Source organism: Amblyomma mixtum, chromosome 3 (genome assembly GCF_055824585.1).
Source record: "Amblyomma mixtum isolate Tamu chromosome 3, ASM5582458v1, whole genome shotgun sequence".
NCBI lineage: Eukaryota > Metazoa > Arthropoda > Arachnida > Ixodida > Ixodidae > Amblyomma > Amblyomma mixtum.
In genome coordinates this window covers 404,752,402-404,779,063 of record NC_143014.1, presented here as the reverse complement: position 1 = coordinate 404,779,063, position 26,662 = coordinate 404,752,402, and the positions used below count along the sequence as shown (strand labels likewise).

Below are 26,662 nucleotides of genomic sequence, written 5' to 3'. Positions count from 1 at the left end.
ATGTTCAAGTAGTTCAATTTTATTAATCTCCATTAAAGTGGTGGGGGAGTCAGACCTTGCATATTTATTAAAGATAAACCTGACAGCACTTCTCTGTATTCTCTCCAGATTTTTTACGTTAGATTTAGTATACGGGTCCCACACTATGCATGCATATTCGAGTTTAGGTCTAATTATTGAAGAATAACAAAGTAGCTTAATTTTAGAAGGAGCATTTTTTAGTTTGTCTTAAGCAGCACAATTTCCTAAATGCAGCAGAGCAGATATTGTTTATGTGCAAGTTCCACAATAGATTGCTACTTATTGTTACTCCTAGGTATTTGTAGTTGGATACTTGAAGAGTGAGAGAGCCTAATTTATATGTGTAGCTATGAAGTATGGTTTTTCGGTTTATCGGCATATATACACTTTTGTCAGCATTCAGAACCATGCCCCATCGGTCGCACCATTCAAAAACGTTGTTCAAGGCACTGTCCAGGTCACTTTGATGCTCCTTATTTGTAACTTCTCGGTATAGAATGCAATCGTCAGCAAACAATCGAATATGCACTGGTGGGTTAACAACTTCAACAATATCATTGATATACAAAAGGAAAAGCAGAGGACCCAAAACACTTCCTTGGGGAACACCGGATGAAACTGGAAGAGAGCCCGAACGTTGTCCACCCACTTCAACAAACTGTTTGCGGTCTTTTAAGTATGCAGTAATCCATGTCACTAAAATATCAGGAATGCCAATCTCTTTCATTTTAAAAATTAGTTTATCATGAGGAACTTTATCAAATGCCTTGCTAAAATCCAAAAATATTCCATCGATTTGGCCTTTATTATCTATACAAGAAGCAAATGAATTTATTACTGTAATTAGCTGTGTTACCGTCGAGAATCCTTTCCTGAACCTGTGCTGGAAGCTAGTTAGCACACGACTTTTTTCTAAAAATTCATTCATACAATGTGCAACTATATGCTCTAATAGTTTACAGCATGGGGACGTCAATGATATGGGGCGGTAGTTCTGCAAGAGAAGACGGTCTCCTTTTTTATAAACGGGAACAATTCGGGCTGTCCTCCAGTCATCAGGTATTTTACCTATTGAGATTGAAGCACGAAAAATTATTACAAGGAATTTAGCCAGAGTTTCGGCATAGCGTCGCAGAAATGCGTTGGGAATGTTGTCAGGGCCACATGACGTTTTGGTTTTCAGGTTCAACAACATGGAAACAGTCACACTCTTCATTCGTTGATTGATAGAGTCCGTATGTATATTTATCATCTGTGTAAGTACTTAAAAGGGAATATTTTTCCTGGATCTTGCGTATTCTGTTGTATTTAGATATGTTAGTCTCCCATGCATCTTTTTTTTCGGCCGATCCGCCAGAATGGCATACTAGCTAAGGAGCTGAGTTGCTGAGCAGGAAACTATGGGTCCAATTCCTGCAATTGAGGCGGCGTTTTGAAGGGGGCGAAAGGCTATCAGATACGCCTCCTAAAATATTCAGGTTATTTTACTAAGTGGAAAAATCAACACGGAATGTAACATTTCTTGTATTGACAGTGCTCTTTTAACACAAGTTTCGTGGCGAACTTTCCAGATGAGATGTTTACTTTTACACCATGATGCTGGCATTGTTGACAAGCTTCCTTCCCTCATTGAAATGAAGTTATTCCTACCGCTTCTCCGACTTACATTTCTTCCTATCGGTTCCAACGGGATAGAATACAGAACAGCGCCACAGACTCCTCCCATTTTTTTTTAATGACAGAAAACGCATACATATAAACATGAGTATTTACTGGGCTGGCTGATTTCACGGAAACTTGTTTCCTGACGCTTCTTCATAAAACGCTCCACTCCCCGACACGCGTTTTCGATTCCCTTTGCGGTGTCTGGTGTCAGCTGGAGGTTTCTAGTCGAATTCCCCGAACGATGCATCCTTGACCGCCTTGCAGGGAGGATTTTTCCTGAGGTACAGTTGTTAGACGGATTTGCCGAACGGCTTTCAGAATCATGAAGAGTGACGGAGAGGAAGTGACGGCCAGCAAGGAAGGCCGCGTGGTCTAAAGCAGCGCCGAGCGAAGCTAGTGTGTTCGCACCACCCCGGGTTTTAACCTTTTTTGTATGAAGGACAAGGACAACAGCCGTGGCTCTCCATGGCTCTTCCGAGCTAGCGTAGATAACGAAAATGCTTAGTGACCACGATCCAAACATAAGCTATAGCATTTCTTTGCTGCCAGAATTTAAAACACATCAGTCATTACAAGTCGCGGTAAAATTCAGAGTCGGTGCGGCATGGTGAGGAGGAGGAGCTCGTTTTCCGCGAGTGCCGTTGTAGTGTGTGGTGCTCGCGCATTTGAGCGTAAATAAAAACCAAACCTTAACTTCAGGTGGGTCATATATATATCAGCAACCTAAACGCGCCTCTTCCAAAATGCTGTGCTTAATTTCATGCATGATTGTTCAACTTGGTTGCCTTTCGCACGAGTCTGCCTCTTCTTTTAAGGTGCAGAAGAGGAGGCACGACGAGTTTAGTACTGCCCTTTCGTAGCATGAATATAGTGTAAGACATATACCGATTTAGCGGTTATCAGCTTTGAGTGAAATCCAGACACCAGTTTGTTTACCTGCTGAAATACATACATTGCTAAAGCAATGATCAGCATAAACATCGAAGCCGTCGCGAGTGAACTTTCAGTCGTATCTCAGACTTACTCGGCACGGCATGCTTACTGTGTGCAGCATGCTTGCACAATGATCGATCGGCAGTTTTGTTCACTGAGGCGAACACTGGCAGGCGCCTGGTCTGACCAAAAACACTGTTAGAAAAGCCAGTTCCAGTTTCTATTGGAAGCTAAGTGCATCTGAAAAAAAAAAACAATAAACAGCAAGGAAGAAAGAGGGACCGGTGTAGTTTTCATTTTGGAGCGAGAGCTACACCCGCAGTCTCGCCGTTTCGCTGTGGGCCTTCGGGGCCACTTGTGCGCATGCGCGAGGAGCCGAATGACGTCACAGCCGTGCAGCTGGTACGTCGCGCGCCGCGTCGCTCGCCTCCGACCGAGAGGAGCTGCCGAGTGACGTCACAGCGGCCGGTGCCGCTCGTCCCCGGCCGAACGGCCGCGTGTTACTTTGCTTATGACCAGGCCGCCTTTCTGGCAGTCAGTGAAGGTTTGAAGGTTTATTAAAACGAAATACAAATGAGTTGTAAGTTTCATAAAAAAGTTAGTACTGTAGGAGGTCCCAAAGTGAAAACTGTCTGGGGGACCTCCCATCAGGAATACATAAGGAAAGTGCATAAGTTTGGCAGAGGAGCTATAAAAGTATACAATCAAGTTAAAACTATTAGTGTAATTTGCGGCAATGAATAAGTTATACAATAGTTAGTGGGCATAATTTAACAAAAAAGCCATAAAATAGCAAAACATAAGAACAATAGAAAGAACACAAAAAGACATCAGATAACAATGGGCATTGAATAAATGCAGATATAATACACAGGCGGAGAAAGAAAAAAAAGAGGTTCCAGAAGATTAACAATATGACCGTTTGCTGTCAGAGTGGGGAACATAAAATAAGATGAAGGCAACCTTAAGCATGGCATGAAGCTGAATGGGTTGATAGGAGATGTTTTTTTTAGTAAAGTGTAGAAAGCGGGCTTCGAACGTGCGGATTTGATTGCTAGTGGTAATGAATTCCAGGTTTTGATGGCGGAGAAAAAAGCAGTTTGTTTTCCATAATTTGTGTTCACTTTTGGTAGAAGCATATTATTTTGTTCAGAGAATCTAGTGTTATTGCTATTAGAAAGGAAAGATACGGAAAAACAGAGAAGTTGATTGTTATTATTGCGAGCGCGGTAGATTAGAAGACCTAACCTAAGATTAAGGAGGCATTTCAATGGCAGAATGTTTAGGTCAGAGTAAAGAGGTGAAGCAGTGGCTGTGTATGGGCTGAAAGATAAAATTCGAAGCGCTTGATTTTCAAGATGAGAAATACATGACATATGGCATGAATAGGTATTATCCCATGATGATAGGCAATAATTAAGGTGACTGTTAATGAAAGCATAGTACAGGGATAAGAGAACATGGCGTTGAAAGAAAAGTCTAGTTTTTATTAATACCCTTATTCCAAATGAAATTTTTTGACTGATAGATTTGGTGTGTAGATGAAATTTTAGATGACAGTCAAGCGTGATGCCAAGAAATGTAACGGATTCGGAGGCAGTGATAATATGATGTCCCAGATAAATGGCTGGGCTCGGGATGACATGCTTTTGATGAGAGCGGAATATCATGAAAGTGGTTTTTGTAGGATTAAGTTGTAGTAAGTTATTTTCACACCATAAAACAATATTCTGTAAGTCCATGTTTAATTTGTTTATTAGGCTTGTGAAATTACTATCCTGAGTGAATAATGTCGTATCATCCGCGTAAAGTATACATCTTGTGTTAATTAAGGACAAAGGTAAGTCATTGATGAAAATGAGAAAAAGAAGTGGACCTAAAATGGAACCTTGTGGCACTCCTAAATTAATAGTTAAAGGGGAAGACAATGTTTCTTGTAGCTGGACAACTTGTATACGGTTAGTGAGATAACTGCATAAAAGAGCTAAAGCAGGCCCACAGATGCCTAGAGATTCTAATTTAGTGTACAGTATAGTGTGGTTAATTGTGTCAAATGCTTTGGTGAAATCTAAGAAAACAGCACCGGCAAACAACCCATTATCAATATATTGCTTAATACTGTATGTGAATTCGATTAAAGCTAGTTCTGTGGAGTAATTAGGCCGGAATCCAAATTGCTGATCTGCTAACAGCTGGAATTTAATGAGGTAGTTCATTATGCGACTAACAATTAACTTTTCTATTATTTTACTAAAGAAAGGCAATATAGTTATTGGACGGTAGTTACTTAGGCATTCTTTGTCGCCTTTCTTGAATATCGGCGTCACCTTACCTTTTTTAAGTTCAGTTGGAAAAACACCAGTCCTAAATACTAAATTAATAATGCGACTAAGAACATTAGACAGCTCACGACCCACCAGCTTTACTTTGAAAGAAGGAATTTCATCGATCCCAGGAGCGGTATTTTTTAGGCTAGAAATTATTTGGAAGACTTCGTCTGGTGAAGTAGGGCGCAAGTAAAAAGAGTGAGGGCATCGACGAGGGCCACAGTAACTACTTGGAGGCGGGGAACCGCGGCGCGAGAAGAAGGAATTAAATGCATTAGCAATGTCAGTTTGATCAGTTAGTGTACACTCACCGTCAGAGACTTTCGTTATGCTCGTTTTGTTTTCAGCTATATTCAGAAATTCCTTAATTGTTACCCAATTCTTACGAGTGTCATTTCCATTTCTAAGTATTTCATTTTGGTAGTAATCTTGTTTAGAGCGTTTAAGTGCTGCGGAGAGAGTATCTGAGTATTCTTGATAGCGCTGTTTTAGGTGCACATTAAATGGCTGCTTTCTAACCTTTTTGAGAAGGTTATTTTTTTTATTTATACAGCTTAGAAGGCTTTTGGTTATCCATGGATTCCGGGGAACTGAATACCAATGAGTGATGGGAGTTACTGATGTGCATGAGCTAATTATTTCTTTGAGCTTCGCAGAAAATTTACTGAACGCTTTATTGGCGCATGTTTCTTGTAGTATGCTATCCCAGTTAGTCTCAGCCACTATCGCAACAAACCGGTTTCTATCAAATGTTTGCTTATAGCGTTTTCTGGGGGGCGTGTTATTAGGGCATTCAATTAACAGGAAAGTGGGATAATGGTCCGTGATATCAAAGTTGATGACTCCTGCGATTTGAGGCATAATGACATTAGATAGTATATGATCAATGAGGGTGCTAGAGCCTCGATGAGCAATGCGCGTTGGTGACGCCAGTAGTGACTCCAAACCATGGCCGAGAAAGCAGTTTGTGTATACAGAACAAGAGCTGTCAGAAATGTCAGTTATGTCAATATTAATGTCACCTACGATTACAATGTTCTTGTTTTCACGATTTAGAATTTGGAGGATGACTTCTAGTTCGTGGCAAAAGTGCTCGTAAGACGCGGATGGTGAGCGATAGATACTACCAATGACAGTGTTTCTGTGTGAAGCAAAAATTGCTTTGTCAAATTCTAACCATACTGATTCGCACTTTTCTGTTTGAAACGCGATGACGTGACGGCGTTTGTATGATATAGCGTTAGAAATAAAGATAGCAGATCCTCCGTGTCGATCAGCTGACCTGTGATAGTATTCATTGTGATAGCCAGGAAGAGCAAACAGCCTATCATCGTCGGATGACAGCCATGTCTCAGAAAGACAAATGATTGAAAAGGCGTGATCAACTAGCGTTAAAAAGTTTACTAAGTCATCGTAATGCCTTGGTACACTGCGAGAATTAAAATGAATAATAGACTTATGGGTATCAGCTGAATTAAGGAGGAGGCTTTTAAAGTGGTCTAGTGAGAAGTGCATGATGATTATTGATATGTGGTGCTCCTTTTACGTGAAGACTGAAAGATCATCAACTCCAGAGATACGGTAGACGTCGCTATCCTTGGTCTCCCTTGCCTTGATACGGCCATTGTCTACCCACACAAACTCCCAGTTTTTTTCTTTTTTCAGAGCCAGTGCTTTGCCAAGAAGACGTTTGTTCTCTGGGGTTAGGTGATCGTTCACGTAGATGGGCTTGTCATTGTCAGCATGGACCTTAAATCCGATGGAGCTCATGGAGATGCGTGCTTTTCTTGCTTTGGAAATAAATTCTGCCTTCTTGACGCGGGAAAAAAATCGTGCTATGATGTTGGTGTCGGTTTTCGCAGGAACTCGATGCGCAACTTCAATGTCAGTGCTAGAAACTGAACAACCTATTTTCGAGCCAATTTCTTCCAGAATTGCGACGCAGCTCTCACCCTGAGTCGAAGGAACTCCCTTAACCTCAACGTTATTTATCCTGGAATATTGCTCCTGTTCAGACAATCGCTGTGATAACTGCTTATTGCAACGAGCAAGTTCCTTATTCTCTTTTGTCAAGTCAGCTTGTTTGATTTTCATTGCCTCGTAGAGTTCATTGAACATAGCAAGGCTGTCTCGCAATTCGGACACTTCTTTTTTCAGCTCTTCAACATATTTTGCCAATTCTGCATTGGTGGGCATTGTGACAGAGAAAGGACTGGTATGGGCAGCAGTGGTTGCGGCAAAAAAAGTACACGTGGAAATCAATGAAACTAACTAACCTGCGTGAGGAGTACAGAATGGTCAGGGCTTGTTCACTGCCGCAACCCCGGCTGCCAAATGGTCGATCTTGTGCGGTGTCGATCCTTATGTAGTAGTCGTTCTGGGGGGCGGGAGGGCACGTTGAACGTCGGTGGCGCTGTCGGCTGATTTTGTTATCGGTGAAAGATGTCTTTTCTTGATGCTGTGTCACTGTGATCGTCGCACGTGAGTGCTGCAGTGGACGGCTTCTTGAAAGGTGAAACGGACCTGCGTGAGGAGTACAGAATGGTCAGGGCTTGTTCACTGCCGCAACCCCGGCTGCCAAAATCAGTTGAATAAGACGTGCCGCTTTCACCACATGTCTCGTCTTTAATGTTTAAACGTAGCCATGACGACAAGCAAAACAACTAGACGTAACCAGGGATATACCGTACCTCCCGCTACGCATACCTTGGCATAGCTGAGCTAAGCCGCTGCCAATTTTTTTTTATTTGGAATACTGTTAACCCAGTCGGAGGGTGGAAAACTCCAATAACAATGACAAGAACGAAAGGAGAAAAAGAGACGAAAGCGAGACCACTTAGACATGTGTAAATGCGCTCATGCCAAGAAGACAACAAAATGAGAAGCCAAAAACACGTGGTAACGAAAAGCAAAAAAAGCCAGTGAATAATTTCACTGCTCGACTTGATTAGGAGGGCGGGCGACTGCTCTTAGGCCGGTAGCCCTCCATCGTACATCCACGCTTTGTCCTCGGTGAATCCTTTTTTTTTGTGCTCTTTGGCTTCTGCTCAAACAGGGATCTCAAACACCTCTCAAACACGTTGCCCTTTATTACAAACGCTCAATGCACGTACCATCTTAGTAACCTTTCTACCGATAGCATGCATCTATATCGCTGTTCATGGTTTGTAACCAGCTGATTTATCACCATGGCTAAGCATGCTTAGTGTGGAAAGCAAAGGGTGGTAATATTTTGCCTTCGCAATGTCGTACGTGCTGATTCACCGTTCTATGCAAGCTGTGTACGAGGTGGAAGAAGAATGGCGGTCATAGGCGGAGTGACGAAGCGTCCTGCCCCGTATGTGAGAGTACCAACAATCCTTAATCTGGCTCACTCTCTGCTTCGAGGGCTTTTCCAATTGCCATCCCCTTTTGTTCAGTCGGCGCATCAAGATGCGGACACAAGAGAGGCAGCTAACAACTGAACAGAATCAGACGTCGCGGCAGCAACTTGAATTCGGCACCACGCCCCAGCGCTTTGATATGGCACTCCAAAAAATTCTACCGTGGTCCACAATTCATGGCGAGTGGTTGATGGATGTTTGCTTCGTTTCTCATTTGGTGAAACAAATACACCGCTTTTATTCTTACCGTTGCGTCCTTTCCAGCTACTAGGTCGAGGTAGAAAGAAGTGTGTAAATGCGGCCTGCGAGGCAAAAATGAGCTTCAGACCCCAGGTCTACGTCATTAGCGTCGTCGTGATTGGCCACTTAGTTAGCAGCGGGTAGCCTCGCCATGTTTCGTGTACTACAGATCTTGTACGTCATAATCGGGCCGGACAGTTGTTCAGAAATCTGACTGCAGTGTTACGACAAAATTATAAGGGCCGCATGGCCATGCGTCGTGTTCCGGCTTTTTATTCCTCTACGGTTGCCCGTTTCGGTCTCCCGCTACAGTTGGTGGATTTGTAGGACAGTTTGAGAACGGAATGTGTAGATAAAATTAAGACATGCAGGACTAAAACCTGCCTAAAACAGACTCAACGTTGCTACACAAATTGCGCGGAGTGTAATTCGCTTCTCATCTGCGCATATGTAGCATGTTTGCGACCGCAGTCTCAGGCTACAGATAGTTACTACGTTGGAACCAGAAAAAAAAAGTAAGAGTCGCCGGCTGTATTATATTCGAGATTTTAAGATAGAACTACCATCTGAGAATCTGCATGCTTGCATTCATTCTCTTATGCTCCTGCAAGAATGATGAAACCATTTGCTGCATTAATGGCCCGCGGCGCGATCATAACAATACCGTGAAGAGTTCGAACGGTGATTCCTTGTCACCTTGTCACACTGCCATCAGTGTGTGTTTGCAGGCGTGAAGGATGTTCACTATTATTGTGTTGGCTGCAACAAACAACTGAGTGCATTTTTTCTAATGTGTACATATTTTTTTATAAATACAGTTAAAGATGCATCATCGCGGTCCGTGCAGGTGTATTTTCCGCCAAGGCGGACATTATGTCCGTGATAGAGCTCATTTGAAAGAGTATTAAATCTCTAAATTGTACGCCGTCAACATCTTAGGCAAACCTAGCCTTTAAAATTCTTTAACGTATCCAATGTCTTTAAAAAGATTCAATTCCGAAAGTCACTCGCGCAATGCGCCGGTAGTAACACATCTCTACTTCCCGCTGTGAGGACGAGTTCATCGTCACAAAAACTAAAGGGCAATCCTTAATCATCGGGCCGGCCAGCCGGCCTCTTCTGTGCGCCGTGAGAGATTGGGAGCTTTGTTGAGGCAAAGCAACTTGCATAGTGAGAAATACTCACCCACATTAGACAGTATACGGCAGACGAGCCTGACAGAGTTCCTTGCAGAGAAGCAGTTTACACAACAAACAAACAAACAAAATAAAAAGACGGAAACAGGTAGCGCGGCAATAAACAAATAAAAAAAGCTGAAGGGACATGGTAGGGGGGTGCACACGTATTTGGCTTTTCCTGTAGCCGCCGTCGTCGCTCATCACAGGCGTCTGCGACGCGCGTTTATTCTATCCATACTTCCCTGATATCTCGAATCTTTCACATCTATTCGTATGACCCAGTGATAGTGGCCCGAGTGCACGCGCAAGTACGCACACATGCTCTCACGCACATGCACGAACACACGCTGGAGCACCGAAAGCACACATAGCGTGCATCTGCATATCTACGCCTTGTCAGGTGGCCTTTTGAACAAATATCGCAAGGTACGCCTGAATCCTGAATTTTGAGAAAATAGCTATATTGCGAAATCAAGAAGGGTGATTGTAAGAAAAATATTATTAGCTTTTTATAGTTACAACGACTGAGGAATATATGAGCATGCTAGTTTGCCTCATCAACCAAAAAAAGGTATAAAAACAGAAATCAGAGAGTGAAGGAAAACGAGAAACTCGTTTCCTACCCACCGGTCATGCGATGAGGTGATATATTTTGTTTTTGTGGGACACTGTTCACTTGTGCCCAAGAGTATATTAGGCAGGCTTGTATTAATGCAGAGCTGCATTTGGAGGCTACACCTTCTTCTCGCCGCAAGAAGGCTCCCGAAAAAAAATACGCCTGCAATAATTTTAAGTTTCATCGTGTTTCGAACCTTTAAGTGTGTGACCATAAACTTGTGTGACGTTGTAAACAGCTCGACGGTCATCATAAGTTGCCAGTGCATGTCTCTAGGAGTCATTTACGTATGGAAGAATTAGCGCTCCACGCTGAACGGTGGGAAGCGACTGTATCATGGCAGAAAAGCAACACGAGAAAAAAACTATAAATGGAGCCAAGAGATAAACACTAAACCGACGGCCTAGGCACCACAGTAAAGCGGAGTTGGCAACGTCAATGGGAACAGAGGGAAGAGCTCTAGTAGTGCGTAAGGAAGATAATTTTGTGAAGCACTTGTGAAGCCGGGCAGAATAAAACAAGTCCTTGAAAGAGACTCCTGACTGAGTCGTAGTACACGCACAATACTAAAAGGTGAAAGCCAAAAGCCTGCTTCCATGCCGTGTGCACTCCAGTGCGCACCTTCAAAGGTACACTTAGAAAACACTTTAATGAGACCAAAATTTTACTTCAAATTTTACACCGTTGCAATCCGCTTATTAGCTTTCTCAAAGCAAATGAACTGAGCGATATTCCGAGAAATGCAATTGTCAAATCTGCCTCACTGCTACTTTTCTCTGCCATGCAAGTTAATGATTTGCGGAAAAACTCCAAGAAACGAAAAGGTAGAGAACAAGTGAGTGCATCATATGACTCCCTACAACACAAGGCTTCGCCAAGCTCCTTCAAGAGCTTCTTCCCCTTCCCGTCCCTCCCTCAACCGGTCGCCCCCGCACCACGTAACAATTGCGCCATAGCATGCCAAACACTCGTTCCTCCCTTTCGCAGGTGCATCCAGAGCACGGTGATCCAGAGCCGCCTCTGTGTGCTGGGAAACGTCAACATTCAATAGCCCTCTCCCTGCATGCGTCATCGGCACACGTGTCTCTGGTCTGGCTCACAAAGCATGTGGCTTCTGAGCGGGATGGGCAGCAGGTGTTCTTCACTTGAAAAGCCAGTTTCGAAGAAAAAGTAGGCAATTTTTCCCATCGGGTCTCGCCCCTTTGACATCACGCTGGTTACACCAGGTTTAGGTCTCTCCCTGCTGTGAAGAAAGTGACGAAAGCGTTGGTTTACACGACAACCTGTTTCGTCATAAGTTAGAGCCCAATTCCGGAAATGCAGCTCTGCCCTGATGTGTAGTTTCCGACAGGCGTCTTGTGACAACAGGGTAAAGAACGTGAGCGTGCCATGTGACCCCGGATACTTGACGCTCTCTCTCCCTGGTGTAAACTAAGTGACGAAAGCATTGGTTTACACGACAACCTGTTTCGTCATAAGTTAAAGCACAATTCCAGGAATACAGTTCTGCGGTGATGTTTAGTTTCCGACTGGTAGTCCAGAAGCCCAAGGTTGCAAAGGCTACGGAGGCGATAGAGTTACGCCGTACATTCGTATTCTCGTGCACCCCGCTTCCGCAAAGCATGAAAGGTTTAAGTGCCTTGGTTGGATTTCAAGCCAAGGTTTAGAGAAAAAAATGACGTGCTAAAGCATCTACACCATGGAAAGTCTAACAAGTGGAATGCAGCCGCTGACGCCCTCAAGCTGGCGAAAAGACTTCAAGTGAGTGAGAACACGAGAATAAGCCGGGCGTATAAAAAGCGTGACCAAGGGTATTGGTTTGAGGGACTTATTCAAGAGACACGGGCGAAGAGGCCACGTTGTGCGGAAGAAAAAGTGAGAGAAGGAAGCCCACTACAGAATGTAGACGATATGGATGCAGGAGAATTGCGCACGGAGCTTCGGGCTATGGGCATATCGACGAAAATCAAATCTACAGAAAAACTGCTCCAACTTTCAATTAAAGAAAGAGATAAGCAATGATTGCGGCCACAGGAGGAGATAACAGTTATGTTGTGAGAGAAGTGCCTTTTAGTTTTGCTCTTTTCTCATCTGTATATAGTGTTGTGTTGTACCTATGGTTTAGAAAGTGCATCACTGCTTGAAGATGAAGAGTGTGCTCCTAATCCCGCATGTAACCTGCCCCTAAAGGAGTGTTTGGTGTATACTAAAAGTAGTGTATTTGATTTATGCGAGTGTGTCCTTGCCATATCTGGCCTTTGCATTTTTTTCTGTGTGATATAAATGTGTTATGTGTGTGTTGTAAGTATTGCCGTCGTCACCTTTAAAATGATCATTTGGCTTGTCTTTGCATAAGCAAATTCTTTTAGCTAATCAAAGCACGGAAATCCGATTTTTAACGAAATCAGTACAGCTAGAAAAAAATATTGTGGGGAGCTTCGAAAAAGAACACGCACATCAGCCTTTAAGTTCTGCAGCGCAAAAGGAAAAAATATTGTGCCAAAGTTAAGAAAACTTTACACGCGTATCGGGCGTAGATCTCCCACTAGCATCGAGTGCACAATGCGCACAAACAGGCTCGAGAAAAGTGACGACAGCAATACTTCATTCCATGAGCTGTTTTATGTTCATTTGTACGTCTTCTTTGTGTGACTGATTTTCTTTTGGCAACCGATTTGAAAGTTTGCCTTCCTTTGATTCGTTTGTGAAACATTGTTTCTTTTATATGCCATTTTGCTGTGAAGTGTTTTTAGTTATATTCATATTCCTGACGTTTGAAGTGCACCGTTCAGGTTGTATATGTAACATGAACACAAAGTAATCGCACGAGATGATTCTGATTGCACAGATTTTGTTTCCAAATGTTGCATAAGACAGTCTATAATAAAATATTTTATGTCAGCACTATTGCTCTTGTCAAAGCGCATTGCCTTTTTTCGACGAGGATTTAAGCCCTTCTGCACCTACTAGCAGCTAGCGTGACAGGTGCAAGGCTGTTGACAGCGACGCGATGAAAATAGGCCTATTCCAATGGTTTGAGTTCCTCCCCTAAGGGGCAAAGTAGAACGAAATGTAATCTCGAGTGCTTCGAATATGAAGCGCCTATGTTGTAAATCAGAATTATACTGTAAACGTAACAGATCACATCACCTGAGTGTCATCGTTACGAAGGCTTACCCATCATCCATGGTAATTTGCTGACATTCTGCCTTCCGCTGCATGCAATAATGGTCTGCCTGCCTATTCGATATTCTCATTAACTTTGTAACATGGCATGTAATTCGTGGCTGCTTTTATTGCTTATTCATGTTAGCTTCTAGTTCTTTTTGTTGGGCTATTATTAAATATACGTATAATGAAATATATGCAAATTCGTTTGAGTACGGGCTATGGGGACAGCGCACTGGAGCGCTTCTAACTAATTCGATCTCCTGGGGTAAATAGCCCGGGCGTTGCTACATTTCGCCTCTGCTGAAATGTGGGCATAGCGGCTGTGTTCCGGGCCGGCCTTGCATTATTCGGCGCCCTGTGCAAAACTCTGCCCCTCCTCTCTCTCTCTGACTGTATTTGTGACGTAGTTTCTCATTGATTCATCAAGAAGGGGGCGCTTAAAGGACAACTTAAACCGCGAAGAAAGTTGGGGGGAACCTAAAAAGCTTCAAACCATGAAAAAAAGTGTCACCGAGAGCCCTGCGGTCCTCCTATTGTTGTAAACCGGACCCCGCTTGTAAACCGGAACCTTGGCGCCCCGCCGAGGTTCGCTGGCGTCTCCTGCAGTGCGCATGAGCAGATCGGTTCTGGCGTACGCCAAGAGCGCCGACGCTGGGCGCGTACGCCCAGGAAGGGCCCTTGGAGTTGACGCTTAAGTCCGCTACAGCACAAGCATGCCGCGTCAAAGGCCCGTCAGAGCAGACCCTCCAGCGAATGCCGACGGCCGATTATCATGATATCATGGCTAATTTCCCCGCAACTCCCAAAGTGATATCTCAGGAGGGCCGGCAGGTGCAAGAGGATTAACCACGGATTAACACGATTAGCCGCGATGACGCCATTGGCTTGAGGAGCGTTTACATCTATACTATCAGGCTGTGCTGTAGTCATTTTAAGGAATAAATTATTCCATTTAACAGTATAAGAGGTGAGTTGCGTTATCCCAAGCAGCTTGCTTTCAAAATTCATCGTCCTCAAAATGCTATGAAGACGCGAAAAGCAAGGTCAAAGGATGTCAACGGCCATACATTATAAAGAAAAATAAAAATTATTTTCTTGCGGAAAGGGTATGGCGCAGTATCCTTCTCACCTATCGGTGGACACCTGAACTGCGCCATAAAGTAAGGGCTAAAGGAAGAAAGAAGAAATGAAGAAAGAGGTGCCGTAGTAGAGGGCCTCGGAATAATTTCTACCACCCGGTGATCTTGAACGACCACTTGAAACGAGCACTTTTGTTAAAATCGATGGAAAAAAAGGTTCTGAACCCAGGTTAGAACCCTAAGGCCAAACCCCACTCGTTATATTCCGGCAACGCTGTGAGCCACAAGTTTGAAAGCATTACATATGGACGCGACAGTAACAACATGACCTTCTAACCGGAGGCCATCTGCTTCTAGACTCATAATTATATGTTATGACCGGTGACAACTGAACAGCTTCAGAATGTTTCTGAGTAAAGCTATATTAAATCTTATATCAGCATGAAAATATTAAACTCGAACACTTATTATATCCACGAACACTTTTTGATGCCGGCCGTTTGAATGCCTCGACGCTCTTCCAAAGTAACAAGAATAGCTAATTCAAACGAGCTATAGCTCTCATAGCCTATTGTGTCACGATCACACACGCAAATAAACTTTTTCAGTAATAGCACAGGGCCGAGAAGTTGGAAAGTTGTTCCTCGACAAGCATGTAAGAGCACCCCTCGAGCACTTTGCTGCTGCATTAATTTTCATTCTTATTACTTTATATAGAACTCTGGTTGATACACCAAGTTCGAACTCTGACATGAGTTCTTTTCTACAAGGCATATGCATATAAAAAGGGAAGCATCAAAATGGACGAAAATAATTTCATCAGTTCTAACCTCTTCTCCAGCGCAACTAGCTACCAGGCGCCATCTTTCATATGTTAGGGAATACCAGGTTTCAGATAAAAAGGCCTTGGGAAGCTTCTGGGTCAAAGCAATGATAGATCGACACGCACCATGTTAAACAGCATATGTTATGGTACCTAAAACCGAGGGTCATCTTCGATATCTATATGTGTTACGGTGCTATACAGTTTTAAAGTCGGAAAAATAGGCAAAATTTGGCCCCCTCTGATAGGCAGCATCGTATAATATTCAAACGCTCTGGGAAGCTCCAGTATTAAGAGCACAGAACTGAAACTTCGCTACATTCCTCATCCAAGTGTATACTATGCAAATCTCCGGGTCATTTTTTCTAGGTGCTTTTGTTCACGTTTTACGATTTTTTTGTGCCCCTTCCCATTCAGTTACGCGCCCTGTCGCCGCCACTGCCGAGAGATGGCGCAAGTAGTACATGTCCCGGAAAGCTGGGCATGGGAACTTTACAGAACTGGTGCAGGGAGTGCAGGCGAATCGAGCGGACTTAAAATTTGACATCTTGCCAAAATACCACTTCTGCCAAGCATGCAGGCAAAGCAACCCTTCCAGTGCACGGAACTATAGTCAAAATAGCAAAATTTGGTCGAGCGATAGCGCTGAGGGTGATCGAGTTTTCGAAATTCCAAGAATTGATATGACTACTAATAATGGCCTGCTACAAACCTCTAATTTTAGCAGGTGCCTATCTGAAATTGTTTAAAAATAAAGTATGAAAATTTAGTTAATTACTTTACTTGTTAAAATGATTCTCTCGTTTTTGATGTCCGTCAACACTGGTAATACGATGCCGCAAAAAAGCTTCTCTCTGCCTCAAAAACCCTATTTTTAAAAGTTAGTAATCAAATTCCCTGAAACGCTTGGTATTACGCTGTCCACTTTTCATTTGGGTGTACATAGGAGAGAAAATCGTTCGAACTTTGACCGGTGAACTTGTCACACACCAAAAAGAGCTGGCCATATTTCTGAATGAAACCACTAGCTAGGGGCGCCCGAATATGTGGAAATTTCGAATAAAGAATTGAACATCCTCCTACTCCATTATTTAAACAAATCAAATAATGTTTGTTCAAAATTATTCGCAACACGTCGAATATGTCCAAGTTTTCGAATACTTTTCGAATAATTCGTATGAAGTTCGAATAAGCCCTGCAGTAGTTTTCTTCTAAGGCTATTCCAGAAAGAGCTACTTTGATGTAGTCAAGGGTTCGACGGCATACCGTCAGGTCAGGAATCATGGCTTGATGAGATTCACTGGTCACTGACCATGGTCAAACAAAAACAAAAATGACGTTTCGGGAGCGCTACGGCTCCCTTGTTCACAATGAGCAACCGGCTCGTCGTCCCGGGCTTTTTGTCCGGGACAAAAGCCCGGGACGAGGAGCCGGTTGCTCATTGTGAACAAGGGAGCCGTAGCGCTCCCGAAACGTCACTTTTGTTTTTGTTTGACCATGGTCAGTGACCAGTGAATCTCATCAAAGAGCTACTTTACACGCCGCGTACCATGCAGTCGCGATCGGTATGTATGAGATGTAGGTTCATGGTTGAAAAACAGCGCACAAAAGACTAGACACAAGAGTAAAGGCGACGACAGGACAAGCGCTGTCCTGTCGTCGCCTTTACTCTTGTGTCTAGTCTTTTGTGCGCTGTTTTTCAACCATGAACCTATACCAACTCGCCCAACTTAACGTTCTACTAATGAGATGTAGGGTGCCTCGATGGAGTGCTTCTATTGAAGCTGCATCGAGTCACCCTTGCGGAATGGAGGCTTCAGCCCCGCAGTGTTATCCATTCATGCAGCAGTGATCTTAATCGTCATACATGTCCTCAGAGATTGTACGACTCGGCAGGGCATGGGCAGGTTCAGCAGAGCCAGCCGTTATGCCTGACCTCGGAGGCCAAGCCACATACGTAGCTCCCGCCTGTCTCATGCATGCACTGAAATGTGGTGCTAGTTTATTATCTTCCGCTATCAACAGCAAAATGCGCTTTTCCTATGCGCATAGCACAACAATGATAAAGTTAATACACTGACTCCGTGTTGCGACTCCGCAAATGGAGATCTGTTGCGTCTTTTACCAGATACACCTATAGCTGCAAAATCAGCCTTCTCTGTTTCTTTCGATTGCTCACTAAATATCCGCGCAAGTAGGCAATGTTCGTAAAAAAATTGCCGACAAATACGTTACTTCCTAATGCGAAATTTGAGCGCAGCTCATCGGCTGTTAGAGCTTTTCGATAGATTGAGGCAAAGAATTCGAGCAAGGCATGTATGTACAATTACAGACAACTTGTTATTTTTCACACATATTCCATCTTCAAGAAACACTCCACTAACAGTTCTTGATCGTCATGAAGAAAGCTTTGTGGACGAAGAAATAGATGAATATATGCTCGACTTGCTGCATCAATGCCTGGTTCTCAAAGACAAGGTCTGCGCAAGTATTTCGCTAGGTTGTTACAGCTGTGGGAGCCGTTACGAGCAAGAGGAACGGGATGTTCTCCCGCATAAGTGGTAAGAAATTCCCGCTTGTCTTTATATCTACATTATTGTACCCTCCCACCCTGCCACCCTGGCAGGTGGCAGTGTTTCTGACACAATATTGTCAATGTGAAGGCATGGAGCGCACATCTGTCAGTAGTGCCACGTAGCTTAATGCGCGAGTGAGGCGTCCGCTGTTCCAAGAGGGCAGTTATGCACCTTCCCTTTGGTTCGGGTGTCCGCCGAGATGGGTGAGACAGATACTGCGCATTTCCTTTCCTCAAAAGAATACCGAAGACACTGGAAATTCTAAAGTGTGTTTGGCGAAAGGCTTGTGGTCAACCCACTGCCGCTTCTCCGAACCAGTCGGCGCGAAATCACTGGGCCGCTTCGTAGCCATGCGTCTCACTCACTCGACTGGAACGAGATGTAAGGCGAAGGAGCAGCAGTTTCGCGGCCACCGCCGACGCGTGCGCGCTCGTTCTACCGCTACTGTGTGACGTCATGGCTGCTATGCACTGCTGCTCCCCCACTAGTGTGCCGGTTGCTAAGGAGGGGAGGAGGCTGTGCTTTTACTTTCTCCTTTCCAAGCTCCCGCGCCATTGCTTTCGCAGCTTGAAGGGTGCCCACTGCTGTTTACAACGGACAACTGCGACGCTGCAAAATGCAGAAACAGGCGCCTAAGAGCTGCGCTCTCAAAAAATTTGATTTGTATTCGATTCTATCAATAATCATCATCAACTTGGCTAAATCCACTGCAGGTGAAAGGCTTCTCCCATACCTCTCCAGTTAACCTAGTCCTGTTACAGCTGCAGCCACCCTAACCCCCAAAATTTTTTAATCTCATCCGCCCACCGAACATTGCGCTGCCCCCTGCTATGCTTGGCTTCTCGTTGTATCCAGTCCATTACCCTTAACAACTATCGGTTATATTGCCTTTGCATTACATGCGCTGCCCATGCCCATTTCTTCTTCCTGATTTCGATTGTTTTTCTTTTTGTGAGGATGTGTGTATTGTGTACGCTTGCTTTTGTTTATCTCTAAATTGTTGTGAATGTGACTTCTACTTTATGAACGCAATGTGTCGTCTTCGCGTGCCGCATCTAAAATGTACAATATTCTGATGGACCCGAAACTAGCCTCTGGCTATGGGTCCTAGAGCATTGTCCGTATTGTACCCTTGTAAATAGATTTTCGTTTGATATAAAAAAACGCATTTGTTTTCTGACACATTCCGTCCTCTTCCTGTTCGTTAACTTACACATATCATTTTCCTTCGCATAGTCCATTATGTTCACAGTTCTCTCAGTAGACAGTTTTAGAGTAGCCGGTTAGCCGTACGTGTTGCCATTGCTACCATTGTCAATGGTATACGTGTTGCTTTGCCTAGCCACACCTGCCATACGCTAGCAGTTGCCATAGTTACCGTGTTTATCGTACAACGGTGATAAAACTCTGATAATCTCTCAATATTTGATTGCTTTCGATCGAATTTTAGCTAATCTATTCGTGTTCAATTCAGTTGCAAAGCTGCGCTTTTCATGTTCGCTTCAGTTGGGAAAAAGTACAATTCGCATACCACTACTAACCTTTTTATCAAGCCTAGCATTGTTTTAAAGCAAAAAGCTCTCATACAGCACTCAACTACGATGGCCTTTCTGGTGAAAGTTCTATGAATAGTTTTAAATATGTGAAATAGGTCGGATATTTGTTAAATAAATATAGTTATAGCTGTCCATGGATCATGTAGATATTACTTCAGTTGCAAGTGCCCTGCACTGCGAGCCGAAATGGAGGCTACCTTCATATAGTGGGATACAACATAAGTCTGCAGTGAAGCTCCTCCCACATTCAGCCTCTGCGCACAGAATTCCTCCACGACAAAAAAGTAGTCCGCTGCTTAAACGTTTCTTGTTACCTAAACAAGGAGCTTATCACAAGAAAAAAACTATCAGCTCTAGAATTTTGGTACGTGGTTTGTTTGGTATAGTCAAACATTAACAAGGTGATTTCGTTTACTGTTGCGATTGGCCAGCGGATTAATACAGGACGCCGCGGACCGCGGCCCAGTGTTAGCAACTGCTGTTTTTTTTTTTTAAGTTGTATCCTACTATGGTTGGGTGCCAGGCTCTGTAGAATGCCATACCTCGTTGCAAAATTGTCCAGGCAACCTCGGAAAAAAATGCCATTAGCTTGTCCCTTCATTAAGACCCTCATCAATTGGACTATGAGAATTATGGACAGGACAGTTTTTCCAGGGGCCAAACCTTATCAGTGTATCTACCACTTGTTAGTACAGACACTCGTGGTCTGGACAATGGATGGGGTGAAAATGCGAGGCGCCCGTTTGAGGCCCATGTATTTTTGTCCCCTTACTGTGCAAAGTGATGAGAACTAAATCCAAACTGCTCCTAAAAGGTGTTCCGCTCCTTGTATTTTGAGCTCATAACATCATCGAAAAGCAATGCGACAGTGCACTTGCTGCAGTATAGGCTTTTGCTTGCATGTGCTTGTTGTGCGTGCATGCACACAAAATTACAAATGCCGTATGGTAATGACCTTTTCTGTGTGCGCAAAAGTGCCGTAGTGCTGGCCTTTGTGTGTGTGTGTGTTGCTGCATAGTGTTCCTGTAATATAAGAATACTGGAAACTTCCACCCCACCTCCGCCCGCTAGAAGCCCAGTGAAATCAAATTCTAAGATGTAGTGGGATGGCGATCAACGTAGAAGTGAAATGCATTACCAACATTGCTAACGCACATTTGTCGCATCACATCATATGGTTGTCAGGGTAGAGCCAGGGCATAAAAAATGAATTTAAACCAAGGTTATCACCATTAGCCCACTTAATTATGTCCACAGGACAAAATCATTGCTCAAGGATCTCCAATAAACCTGCAAGTGAAATTTATGGTGTTTTTTATAAGACTACTGAAACTTTTCGCCATGTGAAAAGAAAGAGTGCTAAAAACAAGGGATAGAATTAGTAATAGAAGACACTGCACCAGTAATCGCTTCCAAAATTCGCTGTTTTTGAGACAGAAACTGCAAAAAACGGCGGCAATTACTAACCACCGCAAGTGGCGTAGATCAAGCAATAAGCGCAACCACGCTGGCTGTAGGGAGCAGAGCGAGCGGGCGCGCATTGCAAACGCCAATCACTTGCATATTTCCCGCTCGTCAAAAGAGTGCCTGTGAAAAGGAAGCAGTTTTTGTTCCGAGTTGTCGAGTTGTCTGCTTTTGTCCCTCTGTTGCAGACGAGGGATGGCGCTACTTGTAGCCAGATGCATAAATGGAATTCTTGGCCTCTTACATGCTGGGCTGGCCATTTAAAACAGCACTGTGGAGCCATGGGCGGACCCAGGGGCCTACTTTGGAGGAAGGGGTTGCTCAGTGTGGCTTGGGGGGGGGAGGCTGCACTGCACAACTGAGCACACGTCCGGAACCAAATGGTCGCTTTGTCCTCGGTTGCAACCCTGGCAAGCACGGCTCTATTATTTTGCGGTGGTTATCTTCGATGCCTCACCTATGCAGTGGGCTTTTTGTTTAAAATGTCCGGACCACGTGATAAGCAGCCCTTTAAGTCTAAAGGAGTACGATGCTCCCAACCCTAGCAAGGCAGACTTTCTCAAGCCAACATTGAGGAGTCAGACCTTCAATGTGTTGTTGCTGGTTGATGGTTGATGCTGTTCCACATTTTCTAATGTTCTAGCTCCACTTCCTAAAGCAACTGCAAGAGGACAAAGTGATGCGTTCGTCTCTGACAGGCCGAAAGCAAGCGCTAAGCGTCGACTAAACCCAGCATACAGAATCCAGAGAAATGAGGTCATAGCTTTTCTATTCCAATACAACTGCATGTGTGTGTGTTTGTGGGGAGGGGGAGGGGGGGTGCTAAAAATCATAAATCTTGGCTTACAGCTATTTCTTTGTGACTGTCCTTGACATTACCAGACAGCATATTGTTGCTCTGAATTTAAACAACGGCGTGGATTCCAACATTTTGTTTCAAGCACCATTAAGAGAGTTGTTTCTATGTGGAAACCTGATCATGCTGTTAGAGATGTGTAAATGCGCAATGCTGACAAAAGTGCTTCATCAGCTAGAGGGACCAATGAAGCCTTATCACAGATAAATATGCCCGTAAATTGGCTTTGCATGCTCTCTTGCATCACACACAAAGCAGTTCGCCACCCCACTTTGTGGAACAGGGAATGACGACAGGAGCCAATTCAATGTTCCTATCAACACTGCCATATCAATAATTTTTGTTGGGATCCCACATTAAACAGTAGGAATGGACAACAAATCCGGCAATCTTAATGGAACAAGTGCAAAATACCGGAAGCATACTAATACATTTCTTCAACTGTAAAGCACTTGTTGTAACCCTCCCGAAAGTGGAACATGATCATAACCAAGTCATGTGCCGCAAATTTTAATGTGATTCAGAAGAAAGAGGGACTTCTTTATTAGAAAGAGGGGCCATTTTGTCATGCGACAACGTAGGTTTGTTTCATGAAAGTTACTCCAGGATATTTATTTTTCTTGCTTTAACTGGGGAAGCTCTTCAGTTTTTTTGTGGCCAACGACAGCGAGCTGGCAGGGCTGTTATCCGAAATAAAAATAGGTAATGAAATGTCTAAGCAGTCATGCACACGCACACAAACTGAATGATTAACTCGTCTGCCAATTGAAATAGATGAATTGGCTGTTTGTAAGGCTGAATTCAATTTAAGAACAGAAGTTGCAGCTCACTTTTAATTATTTCACGCATTCACTCTATATACGCTACCTAAGAAATGCGCTAAGAAAAAAAATGTTGACCCACACGTGATTAGAAAATGCAACCTTCTGACCTGGGATCAGATGCGCTACTATTTTGCCAGCAACTTGAGCTAACAATGCAATATCTGACTTCTTTTTCAACACTTCTCAACCCATCAGACATGTCCTCGAATTCTGTAAAGAGCAAAGACTGCGACTTGGCTTCTTGAACTATGCAATCACAGTCTGATATGAAACAGACATTTATCATTTTGGCAGGTACTGTCTACTGATAGTTGATAGTTGATGTACTAAGAGATCTGGAAAACCAATCTGTTTTTTTTGTTGTTTGTTTCGCTTCGTTAGCAACTCTTCTTTCATGCCAAGTACTCTTTTAACATTTCAAACCCGTGTAGGTATAGCCCGAAAGCAGCTAGCACTTTTTTTAATGCGATATTGATTGGCTCAGGGCTCTTGTTTTACATCTATAATTTTAAATTAAAAGGCCATTTTTGTTTTGTGGCGGGGTTTGCAATCGCAATCAAGGTGCGAGTGGAGATAAAAAAAGTTCACTTTGTTTCCTTAACTTGTCATAAAGACGTATAAACAGCAAATTTGTCCTTGCTTGTTTTCTTACTACTGAATGTAAGCACAATCAATAAGAGCTTTTTTTTTCACATGAGAATTTGCGTTCATATAATGGGGGTTACTGTATGATATTTATTTTCTTGCTTCAACAGCAGAGGCTCTTCAATGTTCTGGTATGGCCAATGACAACAAGCTGAGAGGGCCGTCATGCGCTTCTTTGATGAATGTTATCCAAAATAAAAATAGGCAACAATAGGTCTCAACAGCACACGAAGGTATGGCTAATTTTTCATTTCGTGCATTTTATCTACATGCACTGCCTTAGAAGTGCATGAAGAACAAAAAGTTGACCCGGGCATGACTCGAACACATAGCCTTCTGATCTGGAGTCAGACACGCTAGCATTGCACCAACGAGTCACGCTGGCAAAATAGTACTGCTGAGTTCTTTTTCAAGCAGCACAGAAGACTCAGTCTAGGGTGCCTTTTAAAGAAAGGAAAGTGAGAAAAAAAGGATTTTCACAGAGAGGATAAGGCATGGAGGCAAACAGACTGATAACGATGGAGGGATAAAAAGTTAGGGAGAGGTATGCACATCACTAGGCAGCCTGTTGTTAGGCTATGAAGAACAAATGAATTTTCAGGGGTTTCTTTAAAAATGCCATTGAGGTCCCTTCGTTGCAGGATGTTATTTATAGATCTGGAGGGCAGGACAATATTGAATATTGGCAATTCAATATTGGCAGTTCAATGCATCGATGGAACATCCTGCTGGCAAAATAGCCCCCGCAGTGTTAGCCACTTATAAGTCGCTAAGGAACCGCTTAAACAGCGAAATTAAATCATCTAGGACTGCCTACTATAATAACTTGTTTAATGCGCATCTCTCAGACCGCCCGAAAGAAAAGTGGAGACGCCTAAATATTCTGCTAAATCGAAATAACCAACATCAGGACCTCGCGAGCCTAGTTATGCATGGCAAGGAAATCGCTGGGCCGTCCCTTGCAAATGCCTTCAACCAATATTTCACTGAAGTTGGATGCAGTCAGTACAATCCAGGTATGTCTAGATTTTTGGGCAACAGGCTAAACGAATCGATGTTTCTTGAACCAACCGACGAAGCTGAGGTTTACTCGGTGTGCAAAAGTTTAAAGAACACGACAAGTCTTGACCCAAGTAATATTCAAAGTTTACCTGTAAAATACGTACTACCTTTGATCGTGCCATGCCTTACACATATTTACAATACCGCGCTTCGCACAGGACGTTTTCCCGCTGCCATGCAGGTGGCCAAAGTTGTGGTTATTTATAAAAAAGGTGATAAAAACGTTCTAGGAAATTACAGGCCAATATCTGTACTACCTTTTTTCTCCAAGGGGCTAGAGCGAATAATGCATCGACGTTACTACAATTTCCTACAGAAGCACTGTGTAATAGCCAACTGTCAGTATGGATTCACAAAGCATAGATCAACTGAGCATGCTTTGCTTGATCAAAAAGAATACATATTAAATAACTTCGAAGCTCAACACCTCACCTTAGGCGTCTTTGTAGACTTTAGCAAAGCATTCGATACACTGAATCACGAAACTCTGTTTAAAAAACTCGACCACTACGGTATACGTGGCCACGCCCTCTGTCTCATTCAATCGTATTTCAGTGCTCGTCGCCAGTATGTTGCTTTAAATCACTGCTCTTCGGACTTGTTAGCAATCACAAACGGCGTGCCCCAGGGCAGCCTTCTGGGGCCGCTCCTATTCAACATATATATTAATGACGTATGCAACATCAGTAACTTAGTTAAATACATCATATATGCTGACGACACCAGTCTATTTTTGTCCTCACCTGACATCAAAGAACTAACTAGCACCGCAAATACAGTTTTGTCATCATTATCTGAGTGGTCATCTTTGAACTCATTAAAAATAAACAAACTAAAAACTAAAGCTTTATTGTTCCATCCGAAGGGGCAGCATATAGGCAGTGTGCCACCACTCTCTTTTGACAACGCCCCCATTGAGTACGTGGAAACCTTCACATTACTCGGAGTGGTATTTACTGCTACTATGTCGTGGGACGCTCATGTAAGCAAAGTGTGCCTATCCCTTTCCAGATATATTGGGATAATTTCGCGGAATAAACATATTTTACCCGCCAAAACTAAGCTGAATCTGTACTATGCGTTCTTTTATTCTTATGTATCGTATTGCTTCCTTGTATGGGGACAAACCACAGCATCTAACATCCAGAAGCTTCTAGTACTGCAAAAAAGAATACTTCGCGTAATTGCTAATGTACCGTATGATGCTCCGACACGTCCTATCTACCAGCAATACAGAATGATACCCGTAACAAGAATGTTCGATTACAGGTTTGCATGCTTCTATAAAAAAATAATAGCCGAAGACGACACATTTCTTTCTAGCATTGTGACACTTACACCACATCAGACACCGTATATGACACGACAGCGTATCATCTATTCATTACCACGATGCAGAACAAACTATGGTTTTTCCACACTAAAATACATTCTTCCCAAATACTTGAACACGTCCTTTTATGACATGTTGCTCAGCATGTCTGTCTCGGCTATTCGAAATGTGTTTGCAAGCTAGGTCCCACAGTATGCGTACCCATGTATAGAATTCTATTGCATTGAACCGTAAATGTTGTGTAAAACCTTTATTCTGTTGTGCGGAATTACTACTTGTCCATGCAAAATGAAAACAAAGTTTCCTTTCATGCATGTATTTAAAAAAAAAAAAAAAAAGTTTCTTTTTATGCACGTATTTAAAAAAAAAATGTTTCCTTTTATGCATATATTTACATGCCTTGTATTTCCGTGTACCTTGCGTTGTTACCAGTGTATGAAGTAACCATCATAGTCGCTACCAAACTGCCTCTTTGTAGGGGTGGCGAGGCTTGTCAAGCGGTCGTAATGACTGCTTTTTTCTTGCCGCCCTCAGTTTTTGTAAAAAAAAAAAGCTGAAATAAAGTGATTGATTGATTGAATACATCAGGCATGCACACCTGGACGACACAGTTCGACCAACACCAAAAGCCTGCATCCGCTACACCACCACTGACCGACTGCATCGGCACAACAGCATCCAATCAGTGGGTGCGGCGAGAGTTTTCGAAGCATGCAACGAAAGAACCCATTCTTGTTCTTAATCCAGGCGAGAGGCTACAGCGATGTTCCTGGCTTCCGTAGTAATGATGTATGCTTGCTGCTCTAGCCGTGCCTATGGTCGTTTCTAGAAGTGCTGAAAAGTGTTTATCATTGTTTTGTTTACCTATTGCAATGCTGTGGCGGCACAGAGTCTAATCCTGGTCCTTCTA

The 26,662-nt window shown here is 43.3% G+C and overlaps 2 protein-coding genes across 3 annotated transcripts in view; both read left to right on the top strand.

Annotated features, from left to right (window-relative positions):
• LOC149357460 (uncharacterized) overlaps nucleotides 1-13,218 on the top strand; it is a 95,242-nt gene extending 82,024 nt beyond the window's left edge. For both annotated transcript variants that reach the window (XM_089584717.1, XM_089584713.1), the window contains one exon: nucleotides 11,351-13,218. Coding sequence is in view for 1 of the 2 variants with exons in the window: in XM_089584713.1 (XP_089440839.1) it covers nucleotides 11,351-11,370 (20 nt within the window). In the remaining variant the exon portion in view is untranslated. The remainder of the gene's footprint in view (nucleotides 1-11,350) is intronic.
• Nucleotides 13,219-25,273: 12,055 nt separating this feature from the next.
• On the top strand, nucleotides 25,274-26,077 carry LOC149357459 (uncharacterized). Its single transcript, XM_089577925.1, has one exon. The coding sequence runs from the start codon at nucleotides 25,384-25,386 to the stop codon at nucleotides 25,933-25,935; it is 552 nt and encodes a 183-aa protein (XP_089434051.1). The 5' UTR covers nucleotides 25,274-25,383; the 3' UTR covers nucleotides 25,936-26,077.
• Nucleotides 26,078-26,662: the final 585 nt, after the last annotated feature.

Bases quoted from the DNA above. Each gene is read 5' to 3' on its own strand.
- LOC149357459 (XM_089577925.1), top strand. From the start codon at position 25,384: ATGTCGTGGGACGCTCATGTAAGCAAAGTGTGCCTATCCCTTTCCAGA.